This window comes from Fukomys damarensis, unplaced genomic scaffold, assembly GCF_012274545.1.
Source record: "Fukomys damarensis isolate Sample0158 unplaced genomic scaffold, DMR_v1.0_HiC HiC_scaffold_3, whole genome shotgun sequence".
In the NCBI taxonomy this organism is placed as follows: Eukaryota; Metazoa; Chordata; class Mammalia; order Rodentia; family Bathyergidae; genus Fukomys; species Fukomys damarensis.
The window spans coordinates 10,290,592-10,312,729 of NW_022900915.1; the positions used below are offsets into that span (position 1 = coordinate 10,290,592).

A 22,138-nucleotide genomic window follows, 5' to 3' on the forward strand; every position below is an offset into this window, starting at 1 on the left:
TTTTTTTTTTTTTTTTTTTTTTTTTTTGTGTGTGTGTGTGTGTGTGTGTGTGTGTGTAGGCAAACATAAATGCAGCTGTTTCAGAAGACCCAATTTGGCAATCTAGAGATAATAGTAAATGGCTCCATATACTTTTAAAATCATAAAGAAAAAAGTTACAAGATCAAAGAAAATTAATGACCACTTGTGTCCAACAGTGAATATCCCTCAGTGACCTTCAGTGGAAATTGGCTATCCTCCTATGCAAGATGCATTAGGGATAGAACTTTATAGAACTTAGATAAAGTTGGAGCTAGGATGATGGAGGAATCTGTGATACCCCCCAACAATTCCATTTTTAGTGAATCTAAAACTTCTTCCACCATATTCCAATATCAGTGACGCAGGCTTATCGGTTGAGTTTTACTAGTGGAAAAGTAGAGAAACATCATATATTCTAGACTACTTACCAGAGTAACTACACATGCTGATGGTCACCAGCAGGAACGCAGTTGACAGCTTCATGGCAGGTGTCTGTGATAATTTCTTGGAGTTTCAGAAAACCCAGAGAATCCACCAAGTCACTGGTTTTGCTTGCTGTACAAAGTGTGACTGCTGCTTTCACACACACACACAAACATGTATTTATACACCTACCAAAGGCCTGAATTTCAGGACCATCTTTTGATTGACCCCACTGAAGAAGAACATGATGGTCATATTTCTTCACTAAACAAACTGGAAGGTTTGGAGAGTTTTCTATTTCCTCATGTTCCCATGAGAAACAAAGCCTTAAATAAAAGCATTTTCAAGGACCTCTTTCACAAGCTTTGAGACAGAAATAATAGTGGAAAGCAAAGAGCCCTAAGAACCCTTCTGCAGGAAGCAGATTAAAAATACATTATATTGCATTAAAAGGAGTATTTTCCTTCAGGTTTCTATTTATTTAAAGCTTGGAGAATCACATTGCCTGAGGAGCTACCCAGTTGTGAAGTACTCTGGAGGCCATGTCCTCAGTATTGTAATGCAGTCAGCTTAAAGGTAACTCACCTGTTCATCCACATTTACATCTAATATGGCAAGTTCCCCAATTTCCCTTTTATTTTCTAATTTCCTCCAGTTACCTGGAAATCTTCACAGTGTTTCTTCTCTCTGTTCTCATATGGGATAATGTGTTCAAGATACATAATCAAAATCACTTTTGGACTCAATTTTTACTGTTTGTGTTATACTGTATTAGTCATTTTTAATGTATGGTATTGATCTTCCCATCAAAGATGGGGACATTTGGGCCAGGGATTTAGCTCTGTGGTTCCACTGCCTGCCTTGCAAGGGCAAGGTCCTTAGATCAATTCCTGGTACAAAAAGAAAAAAAAAATGGGGACATTAACTCTATGATTGACCCTATATTATACATCCCTGAAAAAAGTATCTTTCCAACACCTCATCTATACAATTCAAGTCACTGAAGATATACACTTTGGAACTATCCTGACAGTTTAATCCTGCATGGTGATAATAATAACAATAATAATAATAATAATAATAATAATCCTACATGGAGTAACTGGTGAGATGAGCAAGCAATCTTTTTCTAAGTTTGCCCTCCCTCTTGGAACCAGGGCTCAACTGGGGACCACAGGAAGACTTCATTCATATGCATATGTGGTAGAGTTCTCTGGGCCATCTCTTGGGTCTTGAATACAAGGAAAAAGCTAAGAAAGAACTATGAAGGGGAGAAACGGGGGGCAGAGCTCATGTGGTCTCAGGAAACAACCCAGAGACCTTCAACCAAAGACAGTGCTGGCTCATTCCCAACACCAAAGAAGAACCAAGAAAATCTTAGAAGTCACACCAAGCTACCATCACCTTAATGTGCAAATCCAGAATTTGGGGCCTAAATTGCCTCCATCTAAGGGTATGGTATTGTTATGGAGATTTAATAATATCCAGATGAAACAAGTATCTATGCCAAACCATAACACTCAAAAACACTCATAGACATCCACATACCCACAAGTATCAACAATAATGTGTGTGTGTGTGTGTGTGTGTGTGTGTGTGTGCAGGTCACACATCCATGCACAACTATTAAACAGTCTTGTTGTTACTTGCGTTTTGCAACAGATGTTTATCAAGTATCTATTGTGATCCAGTTACTGTGCCAGAATTGAGGACTAGAGCAACAAACCAAGCAAATTCTTTATAATGGATCTATCAAATTAATAGGATAAATAGACAACATACAGTAAGCAAACAAGGAAAAGAACCCATGGTAAGTGCTGTAAAGAAGCCAACAAGCTGCTGTGACAGGAAACAGGTGGATTGGTGGCGCTCTCACACTTGATATGAAACTTGAATTTGGCTACTTCCATGCTTTCTATGTTCTGAATCATTGTTTTAACTACGTCTTTTTATTCCGTAATTTTGAAATATTGTCAGGGTAAGAATTTGAAACTGTCCTTTTCTGTTTGAATTTAGTTACCTTTAAATACTTAATTAAAATTCATATCTAGTAAGCATTTGTTAAATATATTAATTCGCTGAAGAGAAATGTAACCAAAGGGAAATGAATGTCAGTGCTTTTAAATTAACTTGAATCTGCTTGCAAATGCAATTTTTGTGTAAGTTAAATTTATAATCAGAGTGGAAATTCGCTTAGCTATTCAGCAAGTATTTATTGAGCATGTTTAGTGTGTCCTGCTGCTATAGATTCTGGGAACACAGCAGGAACATAAATGGGCCTGATTGTCACTTCATTTCAATAATGTTAAGGAAAACTGTCAGAAACAAGTCCATCTGTCATTCTTTGTGTGTGTGTGTGTGTGTGTGTGTGTGTGTGTGTGTGTGTGTGGAACATGACAATTATAAAACATCCAACTGAATATAGATACAAAACAGTGGTCAGGAAAAAGAACAAAATTGGCCTGGCTGTTCATCTGATGCCCTTCCTTCTGATGAGAGGAAATAGCCTTGCTATATGGAAGTACTTACCTTCTCCCCTCTACTTACAGCTAATGTGCATGGCCCAAAGTAGCCCAAACATTAATGTAGAGAAAAGGAGAAAGTGATGAAATTTAGTTTTGGGAATAAATGCACATAAAATTTAATCAAAAGGCATGACTACCTCACATAGCTTGGAAAAAACAAAACAATCCATTTTGACCTCCTTCCAGCATTGGTTGAATCCTGTTGAGTGAAAATTAAAATTGTGCCACTGGAAGCTAAGCTTCAGCCACTTTCTAGGCATTGCAGGGACATCCAAATGGAATTCAGGCCTGGGAGGAGGAAACACACAGGAAATAATTAAATCAAGAGAGAATTGAAAGGAAATTTAGCGAGCATCAGAAAGGAAGAGAAACTGTCAGTGCAGTTTGTATTTTCTTAAAGTTCTTGCAAATTGAAGTAGTTCTTGGATTTAAAGATTTTGACAAGAAAAACCTAGAATTTGCAAAAATTTATTTTAGAAAAGGAAATCAATTTAGTGAGCTGTTGTGAGACGATGTCTCATTTTTTTCACGCTTAGCACTTTCACTCACAGAATCTGCCCAGGGCAGATGTCAAACACATTTAGTTTATAATCAAACCAGTGATGAGAGGGATGGAGAGCTGAGGTTCTAACCCTAAACTGTGATTGATAGAATGAGGTTGCCACTTGATCTGGCAAGACTTGATCGACAAGAAGAAAAATGGATGCTTGAGCAGGAGGAGAATCTGGTCCTAGGTATTTATAAAGTAGATCCATATAAGAGAAGGCAAAACGACCCGTCAGTAACCCGAGCTGTGAACTCGCACTTGCCAACCCCAAACCCCTGCTCCACTCTACAATGAGCCCCTCACCAACTTACATGGTAGTCATCCAACCCCTTTGTTTTGCTGTGGTTCTTACTGACATATGTGGCAAGGCTGACAGGAAACTAACACTCTCGCTTATGTTTTTGCTCCTTATGTAAATAAACTGCCTAATTGAAAGGTGGTTTCTTGTATTTCTACAGACAAACCAGTCCAGCCTTGGCCCTTGACTCTGCTTTGTCTTGTGTGTGTGAGCTCCACACCCTTCCACTATCTGCTCAGCTTCATGTTCACCACGAGGGTGCAACTCATTGGCATCATGAGCTCATGTTGATTTTTCCCGGTTATAGGTTCCTCATAAGTGCCTGACTATAAATCTTCTTCTTTCTAAATGTTTACATGCGCTATGGTTCTTTTGGCTTGGGTTCGTGGTGGATAATATTTTTCACTAAGCTAGAGGAGCTCCTGGCAGTTCTTATGTTTGCTTGGCACCGTGTGTAGCTCATCCAAGCCTTCCAATGTTGAGGCTACTCTTTGTTGTTGAGAGCCCTGTTGTTAATGGATGGTTAATAGCAGAGGTCCTGGAGCCAGCCTGTCTTGATTCATGGCCAGCTCTTCCAGCGGAGAAGTTCCTTTACCTCTCTGGGGTCAGTTTTATCAACTATTTTATAGTTGAGCTAACAAAACCTTCTTCCTTATGAGGTGTTATGAGGAAATGAGTTAACATAAACAAAAAGGCTCATAAAAGTGCCTCAGAATGAGCATTCACCACATGTGAAATTTTATTATTTCATTACTTTGTCTGCATCTGCTTTTATTTTTTCGGTTTCCTATCCACAACCTCAATTACAGCAGCCACTACCAAGTTCATGAACACTACTTCTTAATCTTTTATTTTGAATTGTTTTTGAGGGTTTTTACTTATAATTTCTCTTTGAAGAATTTCACATTTCTTTTGTTTGCACACAAAATAGAAGAGTCGTGTGGATAATAATCAGATCCATTAAACAAATTGTGAAGGTTGTTTTTTGGTTTTTTTTGTAGAAGGTTTTTAATTTGAAACAATTTCAGACTTACAGAAAAAGACCTAAGTAAAGTACAAAGAAGTTTTTTTTCAGAACCACTGGAGAATAAATGCTTTCAAATGTGCTCTTATTTATAATAAGTACATTGGTGTGTAATAAAGTATTCTTAATGCCTCCTGTATACAAATTAAGGCTGATTAACTGAGATGGTGTATGTGCAAGCCTTTAGTCTACAGTAGGGTAATCTACTAAAGAAAATTATGGTTGTCATTCCATCGAGTCTGGAAAAATTCAGGATTCACACCTTGATTGCCAGAACAGGCAACTGAGAAACAATCATAGACCCAATGTCAATTTTTTTTAAAAAAAGTAATGTGAACAACAACGGTTCCAGTCTCAGAAATCATTTCAAATGCCAGTTTCTAAAAAACACAGTTGCAAAAATCTACTAGAATTATTCAAATATGTCTTCACAATCAGAAAAAAAGAATTTGATTTTATAGGTTATTAGAATCAACACATTTCATTTAGACTCAACACTTTGAGACCATTTGCAACCTCATTTATTTATGCTGAATTAAAAATATACTGTCTCTTAGTGACTTGAGACAAGGACAGTATATTTTTTCTAACAGTTCTTTGAAAGGACCGTATCCTTCATCTTCGTCATTGACAAGTACCAAGGCTGGGATGACTGAAAATATGAAATATTGGCCTTTGTGGTTGGCTTCTGTAGGAGCTTTACTAAGGCTGTTTTCAAGGGGAATTGGTAGTCCATGAGTTCTAAGAAAGTGCATTCCAAAACATTAAAATTGAAACTGTAGATGTCCTAAATCTCAGCCTCAAAAAATGCATGACATAGGTACAAGATCCCAATGATGAATGTAACTGTACTGTATACCTAAAATGTGCCAATAAACAAAATTCATAAAGGAAAACAAATGCATGGCATCTCTTCTGCCACATTCTATCATTTAAATCAATCAATAGGAGTGTTCCAGATTTGAAAGGAGACGAAACCGCTCCTTAGGGAGAGGAATTGCAAAGAATGTGTAGCCTTGCTTAGTCCAAAACAAACCATATTAAGAAGGGTGTCCAGGATTTCACAGGGTCACATTAGACACAGTTAATGAATCTTGAAACATTGGCCTGGAGATCAAGTAAAATAAGGATCACCTAAGTTATTGCTCCAATATTCAGGGAGCTGTCACAATGATGCCAATTTGATTTAGATTTGGATTTAGAATATAATTTGAGGCTTTGTAAATGTGATTATATAAAATTTACCATAGGAAAGGTTCCTTTAAGAGATGAGAGGGTGAATTAGGTCATCACTACCTTTTATAACCTTCCCACAACTTGACCTCAGCAGCCAGCTTCTTTAACCTGAGATTTAATCCAAGAAAGAGCTCAGGAGAGCAATAAACTTAAAAACTACTTTAAAATGGATAAAGCTTGTTGAATACCATTTCTGAGAGTTTTATCAAACACAAAAGTTTCTCATTCAGTAAATGTTGATGCACAACTTTCCCCCATGGGTCTTGATGTTTTTAAGGTTTTAATTATTAAATAAATGACAGTATAATAACATAAGTCAAATGGAAAATTAGTTGATCTTCAGTACAAATTAAATTATTTATAGCACACCTATAAATCCAGCTACTCAAGAGTCTGATGGAGAAGTAGAAGTAGAAGTTCAATGCCAGCTTGGACAACTTAGCAAAGCTTTGTCTCAGAATAGAAAATGACAACTAGGCATGGTAGTACATGCTTGTAACCCTAGATCTCTTAAGAAACTGAGGCAAAAGAATCATGCTTTCAAGTTCCTGGGCTTTAAATTATGTTCCACTTGAATTATATAATGAGATCCCACCTCAAAAAATGTGTATAAATCCAGTATTTTTGATACAATAATTTTCAGTGCTTTTACAATAGTTTAAAGAGTGACATTATCACAGGTCCTGCCATCAAGGACTTTCAGCTTGAAAACCCTGATTAGATTATGCTTCACTTTATCTTTTTCTAAGTAAATATGAAGTCCAAACCATCAGAAACAGTAAAGGTTTGAAAAATGTGTCGAGCACAAATGTACTCCAAAATGATACACTAACACTCTCTTGTGTCTATATCCGAGATTGCACTAGACTTTGTCTACCAAACACAATAAAGCGAAATATAACAGACAATAGGTTAAAGTGATTATCCATTTTTTTGGTATCAGGTCTTGTGCAAGAAGAAAATAAAGAATTTAAGAATTTTTAAAAAGTGAATTCGAGGGAGAGGAAATATTTTTTTAGTTTTTTGTTGTTATTTTGCTTGGGGTTTTTTTTGTGGGTTTCTTTCTTTTGTTGTTATTTTGTTCTGTTTTTCTTTGAGATGATAAGCCAGCAAAAACAAACAGTATCTTTAATGTAGCAGAAGGATTAGAAACATTTATACAGGATTTTGAGATATGTGGAGTAGGAGGAGGCACAGAGGGAGGACAGAGTAATGAAATCGGCTGATGGACCTGAAGACCTGGGAGGTTCGAATGCTCAGTGATTTTTCTAGCAGCTCCTAAATCATCAGCAGAGCAAGGGCACCATCAGTATCTTTCTGTCATGCCAGGATCTTCATAAATAAGCAAACATCGCAGTGAACACAGGCCACATCAATATTTGATCTTTCCTGCACTTCCTGGCCTGTGGGTGCCAACTCCAGCACCCCAAGATGCTATCAGTAATTGTGGAAAGCATATAGTAAGGACAGAGTTGAGCATAAGTCCCTGGCAGCAACTTGGAAATCAGCACTAATCATAGGAGACAAGATCACTTCAGGATACAGAGGAATATGACTATCACCTCCCCTCCCCACAAACAGAGGTGCTCCAAAACCCTCCACAGCCAATGCCAATGCAATACAGGGGATACAGGAAGCAAGGTGATGCTCCAAGTGGGTTCTCTCTCTCTCTCTCTCTCTCTCTCTCTCTCTCTCCAGTACTCTCTCTCTCTCTCTCTCTCTCTCTCTCTCTCTCTCCAGTACTAGGGATGGATCCCAGCGTCTTCTAATAGTACTTCTAATAGTAGTTCAGGTTGTCATTTTTGCTTTTTGTTAAATTCATATAAAGGATAATCCTAAAAGAGAGAAAATAGATAAAATACTTACTAAAAATGAGGTCCCAGGTCCTTAGTAGATAGGCAAGAGGTAAGACAATGGCATTTGCCATTTCAAAGAGAACTCTGTCATGTCAAGAATAATATTCAAGCAATGATCCAAGGTTCGAGCATATACCAAATCTAAAAAGATAAAGATTGAAATATGTGATTTCAGAATCTAAAAAGAGTTCCTGTGTCAAATTAAACTGACTAGTCTGGGTAGTTGTCTGCACTTCATACTACAATTTAAAGTGGATTTGTTGTTAATAAAAGACTGGAAAAGAACGCCAGGGATGAAAAGAAGCATCAAGTGTGTGTTCAATAGAAATTTGTTGGATCTAAAATTATTTTAAAATGAGCAAATGATTAATCCAATTCATCAGAGACCCAATGTAAGTCAGATATATACATATACATAATATATATAGAAAGATATCATAAAAAATTGATCATATTTAAAGTTGTTTTATAATCATGTGTGAACCAGGATGCCAAAAATACAAAAAAGAATCACATCAATAAAACACTAGAAGAAAATGTCTAAAAATAATATTAGTTATATGTTAGGTATGAAATTTTGAGATTTTTCTTTAAGAAAAATATTTCCCTTTTGTACTTATTTTTTCTGACCAAGTTTTCTATCATGAGCATGTGTTATGATTAAAATTTAAATCTTGTTTTTAAAAATAGTTGAAACATTGGTTCTCTCCTATGAACATCTTTAGGAAACCCCCTTAGTAAACATTGTATTAGCAGCTGGTGTTTGTCAAGGGCTTTTATGTCACTTCCAACAGATAAATTAGGGATTTTGACGCTCTTGTTGGCTCTAGTCTCTGTCCTGAATTGAGTACAGAATATACTATTTGGGCAAGAAATAGTCTTCCAGTGCCGGAGCTCCAACCCAGAATTCAATACAATGTTATTTCAAGACTTACTCCATAATTCTATTCTGATATTAAAAAAATTAACTGCTCACATATTTAAGGCATGCACTATTTTTCAGAGACATATGTACATATCTCTACACTAATGTCTTGAGCACAGAGGATAAGATATTGGTCTGTCCTCTGAGTGATTAAGGACATAGTTGTGAATTCACTCAGGCTTCCTGTCGAACTCTGATTCTGATAGGATGGCTTTAAAGGTAGCACACAGCATTCTTTTTCTATGTAACCTTTATTTTTCCTCTGTTTTAATAGTCTTTAATTCAATTTTATAGTATCAGAGGAGTTTTTGATACTTTGCATAATTCTTGACATACAGATACTTTCAATAATTTATTCATTTTTATATCACACTTGTTGTTGCTACTGGAGCTTTTATTATTATTATTTGGTTGACCACTATCATTGACTTAAGAGTTATTTTTGCTTCCTACACTAAGGAATGGCTAATAATGCAAACCACTTTTTTGTGCTATACCGAGTAGCTATATAGCTATATACAGTTCAATTGGAGAGACATTTTCTTAAACTGAGTACACTTAATGATTTACCTTCTGTAAAATCTGAATACAGCATTTCACTAAACTTCAGAGACCAACAGAGCCTAAGGATATTCTACCCCCTCTTAACTCTGAAAAATTCCAAACTTTGGGGAAAAGCCAAAGGAGATGAATGGAGGCTGAACACATCTAATGAAAAGGAAGCTTCAAACCCTTTCAAATTTTACTTTTTTAGATATATCCCTTTTCCTCCATGCTTCTGTAAACTCAAGGTGGTGGGGGCAGAATCTTGTTGGAAAGCCCTTTTGGGCCTGATTCGAAATCCCATCCATGTTTTCTAAAATTATTTTTATCCTGTGGCCACCCAAGCCCTCCCAAATACCTGTAGGCATCTTCATATTGGAACAGTTGTTTTGACAAGTGATTTTTAATATTTATTAAATATCTGTCATACGACAGCCAAACGATAGTCCTATTTCTACTCCCTGAAGACATAAAAGAAAATGTTCTTCATTTTTATATCACTGCCCTTCAAATATATTTCATATCCTTTCATGCCTTGTTTACTCATTTTTTAATAATTCATTTATTTAGTACATTCAGGAGAAAGCATTTACTTATTGCACTGTCTATGAAAAACTGTGCTTGGCTGTAGAGAGGAACAACAAAGGAAAAGGTGTCACAGTCTATAAAACCTTGAGTCTTATGCTATCTTTAGTCTTCTTTTCTCTAAGTCATATTTATTTCAGCTGTTATTTGTATAGCATGGTTTTGTCCTTCTCCTTCTCCCTCCTACATACACTCTTGAGCATGTTTTAATTATCTATTTTTCCTAAGGTTTCCATGCAAACATTCTAGTTATGCTCTGATCCCTGCAAACATATGAACACTGAATTGGGTCTATCGGCCTCTCAACTTAGTTCCTCTCAATGTGTCATTGTTACCAAAGCCTGAATCCTAGCAATTCAAACCTCTTCCTGGTATCGAGAGTCACACAAGGAAGGCTTCATTTGGAGGTGTTTCTCTTTCTTTTCCTTTTCCTTTTTGTTTTTGTTTTTTGTTTTGAGACAATATTTTGTACCAGGCTGCCTCAGACTCTCTTTGAAGCCCATGTTGGTCTCCAACTTGCAAACTTCTTGCCTCAGTCTCCCAAGCATGAGTACAGACATCCACCACCAAGCCCAGCTTGGAACTGCTTCTTACGTTTTTCTGTTTTGTATTTCTGTACCATTGCTCCTGCCCAGACTACCAGGAGTTACTGTCAGATTCTTATTTTTCTATGGCCATTCTAATATTAATCCATTCAAACCATCTCCAAATCAGAATCCCCCCCACTGATCTACTAGCTGTTTTCTAGAAACACATTTCCTAGTGAATTACTTTCACATGAGTCTTATTTTCAGAGTCTGCTTCTGAGGACTCCAATCTAAGGCCATGAGAGAGGACATCACTTAGATTTGCTTCCCCCACTGGCCTATGCTGAGGTTCAGATACCATGGAGCCCTTGGACTTAAGGACAGAGATAACTGAGTGTCTCTTTGTCTATGAGTGTGTGTGTGCGCGCGTGCGTGCATTGGTGTGGTTAGGACATCTTTCCCATTTTAGTGCTTTAGTCTGTTCTACTTCGCCAAAACAATATCTTAAAGCATAATTTTCATTAGGTAACTCTTCTGTTTACATAGCTTCACTATCTCTCCTTCACATTTATAGTAGTCCAGACTTTTAGCAAGAACCTTTCCAATATGATTTTCAGAGTTTTCCTTCCTCCCTGCTCTCTCGTTGTGTGCTCCACTTAGGCGATAAAGCCTGGGAAAGGCCTTGTCTTGCATTCCTTTTCACATTCTCCCCATACTCACTGGATATACAAAGATGTTACTTATATGAGAGGCTTTTGTGTGAGTGTGAGGACTTCTGAACTTTTCCTTTCTAACCTTATCATGCTCTGAATGTAAATTCCACATTCCCCAACAGTCAAAGAAGCTCATTAGAGGGCCGGGGATTTGGCTCGGTGGTTCCGCCGCCCGCCTTGCCAGTGTGAGAGCCAGAGTTCTATCCACGGTACCAAAAAAAAAAAAAAAAAAAAAAAAAAAAAAAGAAAAAAAAGAAAGAAAGAAGCTCATTAGTAAGTTTCCCTGTGTAATAGGAGCTCCAATTGCCCAAGGCTAGCGCATCCCTTTTCTCCTTTTTTGTCTCACATTTCCGTCTCCCTCACTTCTTCCTGCCACATAACCGAATCACCTGAGTTTCTGCACTGGGGAGAGTAGGGGAGAGCTAATTTAAAGAATACAGTTTCTTCCATTTCTCATCCCTATTTTCTAGCATATTTTGTATCTGTGACTTGATTAAAGCTCACATAGCATTTTCACAAGCTTATTTCAATGAATCCAAACAATTTAGCTGTAAGAAGCTTCCACGTCCAATTTGCAAATGAAGATGTAATGGTTCATTGCCATTGTGAAGGTTACACTATTACTCATCCAGTACAGACTGCCACCATGTGGTCAGAGTACTAGGAAAACGCAGAAAAGCTTCTCAACCGTGTGTGGAGGGTGGAATTCCGATGAAAGTCTTCCCAGAAGTGAAGTATATACTGAAATGCGGATGAACTTGTTAACAACCCAAGGACAATTCTCAAAGGATCTGTTATACCATGTTAAGGAATTTTCTTTTTATAATAATCACAAAGTGAAGTAAATGTAAAATTTTAATTAAGAAAGATAAATCATCATTCTGGGAATGGGGAGGGCGAAGCGTCCAGGCTTGTTATAAAGGATGAATAATTTATAGATCTAACATACAGATTTAGGTGTATAGACAACATTGGACATTACACTGGAAATTTGGTAAAAGTAAATTTTAGGGGTCCTTACCAAATATATACAAAAGAATTGTGAGGTATGCATGTATTAATTGCTTTGACAGCAGCAATAATATATATTAATACATGTTTTATGCTTTGGATTTTATTAATATATATATTTTTTAAACCTAGAAAAGCATATACATTTTACAGTTATAAAGAATAAAAAGTGGGCTGGGGATTTAGCTCAGCAGTTCGGTGGCCTGCTTTGCAAGCGCAAGGATCTGAGTTCAATCCCCGGTACCAAAAAAAAAAAAAAAGAATAAAAAGTGAAAGAGTTGGGGTGTGTCAAAGACCTCTGGAGCCAGTGTGAAAGCTTTCCCAACGGAATGACCAGAACAGGAACAATGTGACCAACATTTTAAATGACATAGTACTGGATAATAACCAAAAAAAAAAACATCCATGAGACTTTGTACTTATTCATCTCAGCATTTGGAGTGCTATGAATCAATTATTGGACATATAAATGAAAAAATACAGAAAAAGAGACAGATCTTCCTTATGGAAGAATTCTAAATGATTTATGATGTGCATACTCTATGCTTAAAAACAAGTAGCGTAACTTCTCTTCTCTTCACTGGCTGCACTTACTGAACTTCTACCAAACAATAGATTATGAAAAGGAGATAAAAAGTAACTTAACAGTTGAGCAACACCACTTGGACCAGATGATGGATTTGGTATCACTGTTGTCAAGCCTTGTTAATAGCATGTATCCACCGCATGCTCTCAGAAGGGAATCTCGTCCCTGAGATATCCTTTCTCCAATTCCATAAGTTGGGTCTAACCATGATCAAATAAATTGATGAAAATTCTAAAAATATTTGGCTACTCAAAGTTTGTCCAGGACATGAAAAATTAAGAATAACCAGAAACCATCACAGATCAGGGGAGGCTATGAAAACATGAAAATAAATATAATAAGGCATCCTGGACAGGATCTTAGATTTTTTAAAATGGAAACTAATAGAAAAAGTCCTGAAATCTGAATTAAGTCTGGGGCTTACTGAATTTTAATGTGCTAGGTTTTGGTTTCTTGGTTTTCACAAATGTGTCTAGGTAATAAAAAATGTTAAGAAGGAAAACTGGGTTAGAGATATACATAAACTCTGGACTATGTTCAGTTTTTCTGTAAATCTAAAGCAATCCTTTAAAATGTATTTAAAAAGTGGCACGATATAGTGAGAAGGCAGCTGTTCAATAAGTTGATGGTGGTCTGAAATGATGAAGTGTCAGTAAAAAGGTAGAGAAAAGAGCCAAGATTTTGGAAGTACATTCAATGTTACTTGATGACTGTAATAGGTGTCAAAGAAGGCTAGTAAGGGTAAGAGAGGGAACAGGGCTCAGTGTTGGTTACACAGCAGAATCAAGTCAGAAATCTAGATAGAGCTTCTTCCTGGATCAGAGGCAGTAGACGTTTGGATGCATAGTCTACCACATGCAGGAGAGGCCACTGGCAAGAAGTTAGAGGAACAAGAGGGCAGGGTAATGGAGAGGAATAGAAATAAGGATGTGGATAAAACAAAATTTCACGATTGATCAGATCAAGGACAAGGGAAAATTAGAGATCAAAATAACTCTAAACTCAAGATTTGAAAAAAATGATGATGCTTCAAAAGAATTATGGAAAAGAGCAATTCACAGGAAAGTTAAAATAAAATTTTTAATAGAATGTTCTTGAAATGAGAGCAGGGCATCTAGCAAATATGCTGTACAGCAGAGTGAAACCTCTTAGAGTCTGGAGAAATATATCATATATCTAGAAATGTCAAAAATACTAAGATAAGGTCGTATTTATTGGTATGAATTAATTCATCAATAAAATGTAAATGACTTCTTTAAGGCTGGTAAGATCAAACGCCAGAGTCTACGCCAATTGTTTCATTTTCTTCACTACTCTCTCTTTTGCTATGACTGTTTGCTACTCATCCTATATATATTTTTCATTCATTAATTTTATTGGTACATTTTAGGTATATATTATGCTAACTTTCATTACTGGGAATTTGTACCTTTACATAATATATCTTGGTTCTTATTTTTCCCTATTCCCCTGACTCCCTTCACCCCCTCTACGCCTCCCTACTTACAAAGACTTTGTTTCCATTGTTTATTTTTCTCATATTTATTCCTTTCCCTTCTTTCTCTTCCCACTTCCCCTTCCCCTTCTGACTTTTTCTTTCTATTTCACATTATCTAGTATACCCTTTGATCTTTATATTATATTTTTTATTTGCATTGTGGTTACTTTTTAATGGATCTTTGGCTCTCAGACATGTGCTACAAACTTTAGGTATAGAATTCTTTTTTTTTTGTTCTCTCTATATCACAAAAAAAATTATATTCATCCTATAAACATTTATACTTCACAAATGAAATTCTTCTTTCTCTTGCTGTCTGGGCATTTAGTTAACCATCACTCTTCTGTGTCCGCTCTCTGGGCCTCCCCTATAAGACACATTAACATAAGGGCAGATTCAAGTATTTCTTATGTATTAAATACAGTCAAAGATTATATGAATAAGAGGAGAGAGAAAGGGCAAGTAGTTAATTCCAGTCTGAATGCAAGTCAATAAATGAAGCAAGCTTTAATGTCATGGTCTGAACTGTGAACTCCACATGTGTTATCCTTTGTCCTCCTTGTGACAGCTTAGGAAGCAGGTAGAGTCCTGAGTTTCAGAGATCTGCAAACCAGAAGTTTTTCTTCTGTCTTTTTTTTTTCAAATTTTATTTTTTTGTTAGCACATGTTTGGAGTACATAATGATCACATTCCTCGTGGAAAGTCTGTATGTGTGCATAGCATATCTTGTTCTGTTTATTCTTTTGACAGCAAAATCTATCAAGAGACAATGTAAACCAACTTATTTTCTTCGGATAGTCCCCACTGTAGCAATAGTTTTACTTAGTCATTTTTCAACTTTAATATGTGCCAAAGTACATGTGTTATGTGTATAACTATTCCATTTTTTCTTTATCAGCACAGAGTTCGATGAGTTGCAAGAGATATTCAATACTTAATTATAAAGTGACTCTTGTTAGGTAATTTTGCCCAATTTGAGGTTGGTGTAAATATTCTGAAAATGCTTAAATGTTAAAGCATTCTAGGCTAGATATATTAAATGCTTTCTGACTTGTGATATTTTCAACTTAATCTGGGTTTAGGATGTAACCCTCCCTATTCTAAGTCCACAAGCACTTGTATAATATATGTCTTAACAAATCACTGGTGTGCTTGATGAGAAGAGTTAGTGATGCGTTTGATTAGTTTCCCCAGATATTATTAGCTTTCTTTACTACATTGTATAACTTTTCTAAATCTTTTAAAATTAATTTCAACGGTATATTTAAGATAAACATAATTATCACATTAAGTGTAGAGAATCTGTACCTAATATATGTTAATTATTCTTTTCCCCCAATCCCCTCTCTTCAGCCTCTCTTCCTCTCCTTATACAAAAGCTTTGTTTCTATTTTTTTCTTTCTATTCTCTTATTTCATCTCCCTTCATGCCCCCCACTCCTCTTCCCATTTGAACCTATTTCCTAATATACATTATACATTTTGGCCCTTATTTACCCTTTTGGTTCTCACACCACAGAAACAATGATATTTAAACATGTGCATTTCATTTATTTCACCTAAGAGTATGGTCTCAAGGTGCATCCATTTATCTGGAAATATCTCAAGGTTATCCTTCTTTATGGCAGAATGGTAATCCACTGTTTAAAAAAATCTTTATTACAAATTGTGCTGCTATATATCTCTGTGGAATGATGTTTTTAATTCTTTTCAGAAAATACCAAGTAGAAGAATAACTGGGTCAAATAGAATCTCTAATTTCAGCTTTTTGAGAAATCTCCACACTGATTTCCACAGTGTTTGCATTGGTTTACACTCCCAACAGTAGAAAAGGATTTTTTTTTCTCCACAGTCCTGTCAATATGTTATTGGTTGAGTTCTTGATAATAGCCATTTATTTCTGGTGTGAGATGGAATCTCAGTGTTGCCTTAATTTGCATCTCTCAAATGACTAGTAATGTTGAATGTTTTTCATTTATTTTTTGCCATTTCTACTTTTTCACCTGAGAAATTACTACTCATTTAAGAGGGCTATTTTTGGGCTGGGAGTTTAAATTATTACTGTGAGTCTATTTGAGTTTTTATAAGTCTACATATTATTCCTTTGCCTGATGAACAGATAGAAAATTTTTCCCATTGTGTGGGTTGTCTTTTCACTCTGTTAGTAATGTCTTTTTCTGTGCAAAAGCTTTTTAATAATATGAGATCCCCATTCTTGATTCTTTGTAATATTTCCTGTACAATCAAGGTTTTGTTCATAGAGTCTTTGCCTACACCTCTATCTTCAAGAGTTCTACCTAATCTATCTTCCAGAAGATTTAATGTTTGAATATTTAGATCTTTGATCCACTTTTATTTTAGTTTAGTGGATGGTGAGAGATATGGGTCTAGTTAAGTGTGTGGAAAGCCTGTTTTTCCAGCACCATTTATTAAAGAAGCTTTCTTTTTTCTAGCAAAAGTGTGTGAACCCCTGTTGAAGATAAGGTGGCTGAGTGTGTTTGGCGTTCTTTCTGCATATTCTAGTCTGTTCCACTGATCTTTGGGTTTATTTTCTTCCATTACCATGCTGTTTTTATCACAGTAGCTTTGTAGTGTAATTTCAAGTCAGGGATTTTGATACTCCTGTCCTGCCTTTGTTGCCTAGAATTCCTTTTGCTATTCTAGATCTCTTCTGGTTCCAAATGAATTTTAGGATTGTGTTCTCTAATTTTGTGAGGTATGCTACTGGTACTGTGATTGAAATTGTATAAAATCTGTACAACAGTTTTGGAAGTATGGCCATTTTCACTATACTAGTTCTTACTACTTAAGAACAGAGAATATCTTTCCATTTTTCTGATAGCTTCTTTGATCTCCTTTTTCAGAATACTGTAGTTTTCATTGTCAAGGTTTTTTACTTCTTTCATAAGATTGATTCCCAAGTATTTCTTTTTTTCTATACTACTGTGAAAGGTGTAGTTTCCCTTATTTTTCACTCAATGAGTTAGTTATTTGTATACAAGAATGCTATTGAATTTTGAGTATTGACTTTGTTTCTGGCTACCTTATTGAATTTGATTATTAGATCTACAAGTTTTTTGGTGGAGTTTTGGGGGTCTTCCATATAGAATATCACATTATTCACAAATAATGATAATTTAACTTCTTCCTTTCCTATCTTTATTCCTTTTTATTTCTTTCTCTTGCCTAATTGCTCTGGCTAATGTTTCCAGAACTATATGGAATAGGAATGGTAATAGTGTATATCCTTGTCTTGTTCCTAATTTTAGAGTGAAAGCTTTCAGCTTTTTACTATTTAATATTTTGCTGGCTGTTGCCTTGTCATAGATGTCTTTTATTAGATTAAGACACAGATCATCTATTCCAATTTCCTTGAATGAGCGTTGGAATTTGTCAAATGCTTTTTCTTCATCTATTTGTCCTTGGTTCCATTAATAGGGTTTATTACACTTACTGATTTGTGTATGTTGTATCATCCCCACATCCCTGAAATGAATTCTACTTGATCATGGTGTATAATCTTCTTGATTTACTGCATTCTGTTTGCCAGTATCTTATTGAGGATTTTTGTATCTATGTTTATTAGGAAGATTAACCTGTAGTTCTCTTTTTCAGTTGGATCCTTCTCTGGTTTTGGTATCACAGTAATGCTTACTGCGAGGAATGAATATGGAGTACTGCTTCCCTTTCAATTTCATTAAAGAGTTTGAGACGTAGTGGCATTAGGTCTCTTCTAAATTTCTTGTAGAATTCAGCAGTGAATCAGCCAGGATCCTAGCTTTTCTCTGCCGGTAGGTTTTTAATTACATCTTCCGTTTCATTGACTAATAGTGGATTATTTAGAATTTTTATATCTTCTTGATTCAGCTTTGACAATTCATATGTATCTATAAATTTGTCCATTTCTTCTCTGGTTTTCCATCTTGTTGGAATAAACGTTTTGAAAATAAGTATTGGTGATCTGGATTTCTGCAGGATCTGTTGTGGTTTCATCCTTTTCCCTCCTAATTGCATGGATTTGAGTCTTTCTTTCATGTTTCTGATAAGATGGATTAAGGGTTTTTCAATTTAATTTGATCTTTCAAAGAACCGACTTTTCAATTCATCGATTCTTTGTACTGTTTTCTTAGTCTCAGTTGCATTGATTTCTGCTCTTATCTTTATAATTTCCACCTTCTATGAGCTTTGGGCTTCACCTACTCTTATTTTTCTAGATGCTTGAGATCTAAACATATGAGGTTATTTTGAGTGTGCTCTGCTTTTCTGATGTGGAAATTTACTGCTACAAATTTCCCTCACAGAATTGCTTTCATTGCATTCTCTGCATTCTAGTATGTTGTATTGCCGTTATCATTCAATTGTGGAAAGTGTCTAATTTTTTCTGTGACCCATTAGTTGTTCAGGAGGGTGTTGTTTAATTTTCATGTGTTTATGCAGTTTTTGTGGTTTCTTTTGCCATTGATTCCCAATTTCATTGCACTATAGTCTGATAATATGCATGGAATAATTTCAGTTCCTTTGCATTTATTTAAGCATGCTCTATGAACTAGTACGTGATCTGTTTCCGAGAATGTCCAGTGTGAAGCTGAGAAGAATGTGTATTCTGGTGTAATGGGCTGGAATACTTTTAAGATATCTACTATTTATTCAAAAATTTGGTTCAGTTCTGATTTTTTTTTTTTTTTTGTCTAGCTGATCCGCCTGTAACAGAGGGGTATTGAGATTCCTCATTACAATTACATAATGCTTATTTGATTTTTAATGTCCATTGATATTTATTTTATATAGTTTGGTGCTCTGGTATTTAATGCCTATATATTTATGATTGTTATCTCTTCATGGACTTTTCCTTTAGCAAGTATGTGGTGACCTTCTTTGTCTCCCTTGATCAATCTGGGCTTGAAATCCACTTTGTCTGCAAATGGAATAGCTCTCCTGCTTTTTTCCAGGTTCCTGTCACATGGAGTATTGAGTTAAGTGCGTTCTTGTATGCAGCATATTGTTGGATCTGGACCCATTCTGCCAGTCTATTTCTTTTGATTGGTGAGTTGAGACCATTTATATTGATGGTTATGATTGATATGTATTGATTTATCCTTATCATGTTACTTTCCTGTTGTTAGTTCCCTTTCTCTCCCATGTTCAATTGCTTGTCTTGCCTGGTAGGTTCATTCTGTTGAGGCTCATGTAGTTATAGTCCTCTTTATCTCTTTCTATAATAATCTAAGAACATTGTTGTTGCTGGTTTCATTGTCATGAATTTCTCCATGTGTTCTTTGTCATGGAAATATCTTATTTCTCCATCAATTTTGAAAGATTGTTTTGTGGGATACATCAATCTGGTTGGAGGTTGTTTTCTTCACTCCAAGCTCCCCCTTCGATTTAAGGGTTGGAGTTGAAAAGTGTGCTGATGGCCTTTTTCCAAATGGTAACCAGCCAATTACCCTTTTCTGGAGATGTTTTAATTAGATGATTGCAATCCCTCACTAGCCACTGTAGTTTTCAGCGTCCACTGCTCTGTCCACTGTTGTATTTCTCTGTGCAAGCCTCTGGAGTCACCAGTGGTCATCATGCCTCTGTAGGTTCAAGCTTCCTCTCTCATGCCACAAGCTGGGATTCAGCGAGAAAGCACTGTTTGCCGCCTCCCTCTTATGCATGGAGGTCCCTCTCTTCACTCTCCCTGTGGGCTCCAATTCTTGCTTCGGATCCTTATTAGGTTCCAGGGTCTTAGTTCCCGCCTTCTTCTCTTCCCCGTGTTGCTATATTCCAGGATATGGACTCCTAATCTCAGAGAGGCTGATTTGCTGCTGCTCAACATTCGGCCATCTTCCTGGAAGTCCCCTGAGAAATGCGTTTTGACCGATTTTATGAAAAACACTTGGAATGCTGAGAGTTCATAGAGGTTTCATTTCATAGTTGACTGTCTCCAAGACAGAATAGCATGGCAGAGGGGTATTGCAGAGGAGAAACAGTTCATGGCAAAGTAGGGCAGGCAGAAGGCAGCAAACAAGTGAGCTACAAGCAACCAGTAACCAAATTCAAATTTAAAAAAAAATTAAAAACCTCTTTTCCAAGCTCATCTGGCCTCCAGGAGTTTTGGAAGAAAGACTGTGAAAACTGAAAGTCATAAATGTGAACTTTGTTTCAAAGCCCCACAGAGTCTATACTTAACCAAAGACTGGCCTTTCAAATATTTTGCAACATGCTGGAAATGATGTTACCTTAACAGGTGGTACCAGAATCGATCTTAAGGGAGTATTTCCAAGGCTGACATGTCATCTAGATCTGACCTAGACAAGAAAGAAAAATAACTGTTTGGTTCCTAGGTGAAGGCCATAGAAAAAAGAAAGGAGTATTCAAATAGTTGCAAATTGGGCTACTGCTTGAGGGCAGAAGATCAAGGAAGATTTCCAGGTAAGTGCAGTTATAAAGACTGGTAATTGTTTCAAAGTATTTTGCTCTTTGGCATGTGATGCAATCCTCACCACCATTCCTTTATAAATGTGTTAAATATAATATGCCCACCAATGATTAGAGAGAATAGATTTTCCCCATTGTATCAGGTTCTGCTGAGTTGAATAGTATACTTCACTCTAGAGATAAAACAAACCATCATAATGTCTAGGAGTTTAGTCTAGTAGAGGAGACAAATAGGAAAAATGAAAAATTATGGTTCCCAGGTTAATGTTCTAGAATACAGACATACAAGTTTGCAAGGATGATGGAGGATCTCTTTCTGTCCGCCTGAGGACCATTGCTTCCATTGTGCATCCATGGTGCAGTCAAAGCAGGGAGGGCCATGTTAATATCACGTGGACAGGTTTCTCCTCCCCCTCCCCTCCCCCTCCTCTTCTTTTTCCTCATTGTTCTCCCTCCCATCCTCCTCCCCCCTCTCCCTTCTTTGTCCTCCTTCTCCTCCCTCTCCCTTCTCTTCCTCCTCCTCCTTCTCCCCCTTTCCTTCTCCTTTTTTGTACAGGGGATTGAACCCAGAGCCTTCACACTGAGCTAAATGTCCAGCCCTTTTAACAATTTTTATTCTTTGAGCCTAGACTAGACTAAAACTTGCAATCCTCCTATCTCAGCCTTCCAAGAGCTGTGGTTATACGTGTTTGCCACCGTACCTGCCTGAAAAAGACTTCTTTAGTAACTGTAGTTAGTTGGAAATGAACTACTAGGCTTCCCGGTAAGAAAAGAAATGTACCTACTAAACTCCACATTTTAAAAATTCTTTCTCATCAGTTTTTTGTTTAGAAATACAAGTGTCTTAAGATTTTCCTGTCTCACCCCAATGGTTATGCCTACCTTTTATATACTGACTATGGGAAAACTCTATAGAGGGTTTGTTACATAGCAATGTCACTCTGGTTAGGTAGTAATGTCACTCTCTATCTTTCCACTGGGTTACTTACTAAAGGTATGTAGAAAAGAATATTTAGAATGGGCCTGATGGATGTCTTCAAAATTATATATGTGAAATATTTTGTTTCCTATTTATTTATTGTGGTACACAGTAGGGACTGAATGCAGGGAGCATGATTACCAGCTCTCTCTATTTTTTTTTAATCTGAGACAGGGTCATACAAATCATCCAGGCCAGCCTCGTATTTGTACTTAGCCTCCCAAGTAGCTGGGATTACAGGCAAATGTCACTACACCTGACTCATTTCCCATCTTAAAACCCTTTTTAATACTGTCCACTTTGAGCAAAGCCCACTTTCTACTTCTCTTACAGTCTAACTCATTGAAACGCATGCTGTTCTTATTGTCTTCATGCTCACAGTTTCTTTGCATTCTAGCTTACTTTCAGTGAAATTTATAAAT

The 22,138-nt window shown here is 36.4% G+C and overlaps 1 protein-coding gene across 1 annotated transcript in view; it reads right to left on the bottom strand.

The window, feature by feature from the left end:
- Scgb3a2 (secretoglobin family 3A member 2) overlaps window positions 1-584 on the bottom strand; it is a 10,112-nt gene extending 9,528 nt beyond the window's left edge. The window contains exon 1 of the mRNA XM_010627082.2: window positions 450-584. Coding sequence (XP_010625384.1) covers window positions 450-504 — 55 coding nt within the window. The 5' untranslated portion in view covers window positions 505-584. The remainder of the gene's footprint in view (window positions 1-449) is intronic.
- Window positions 585-22,138: the final 21,554 nt, after the last annotated feature.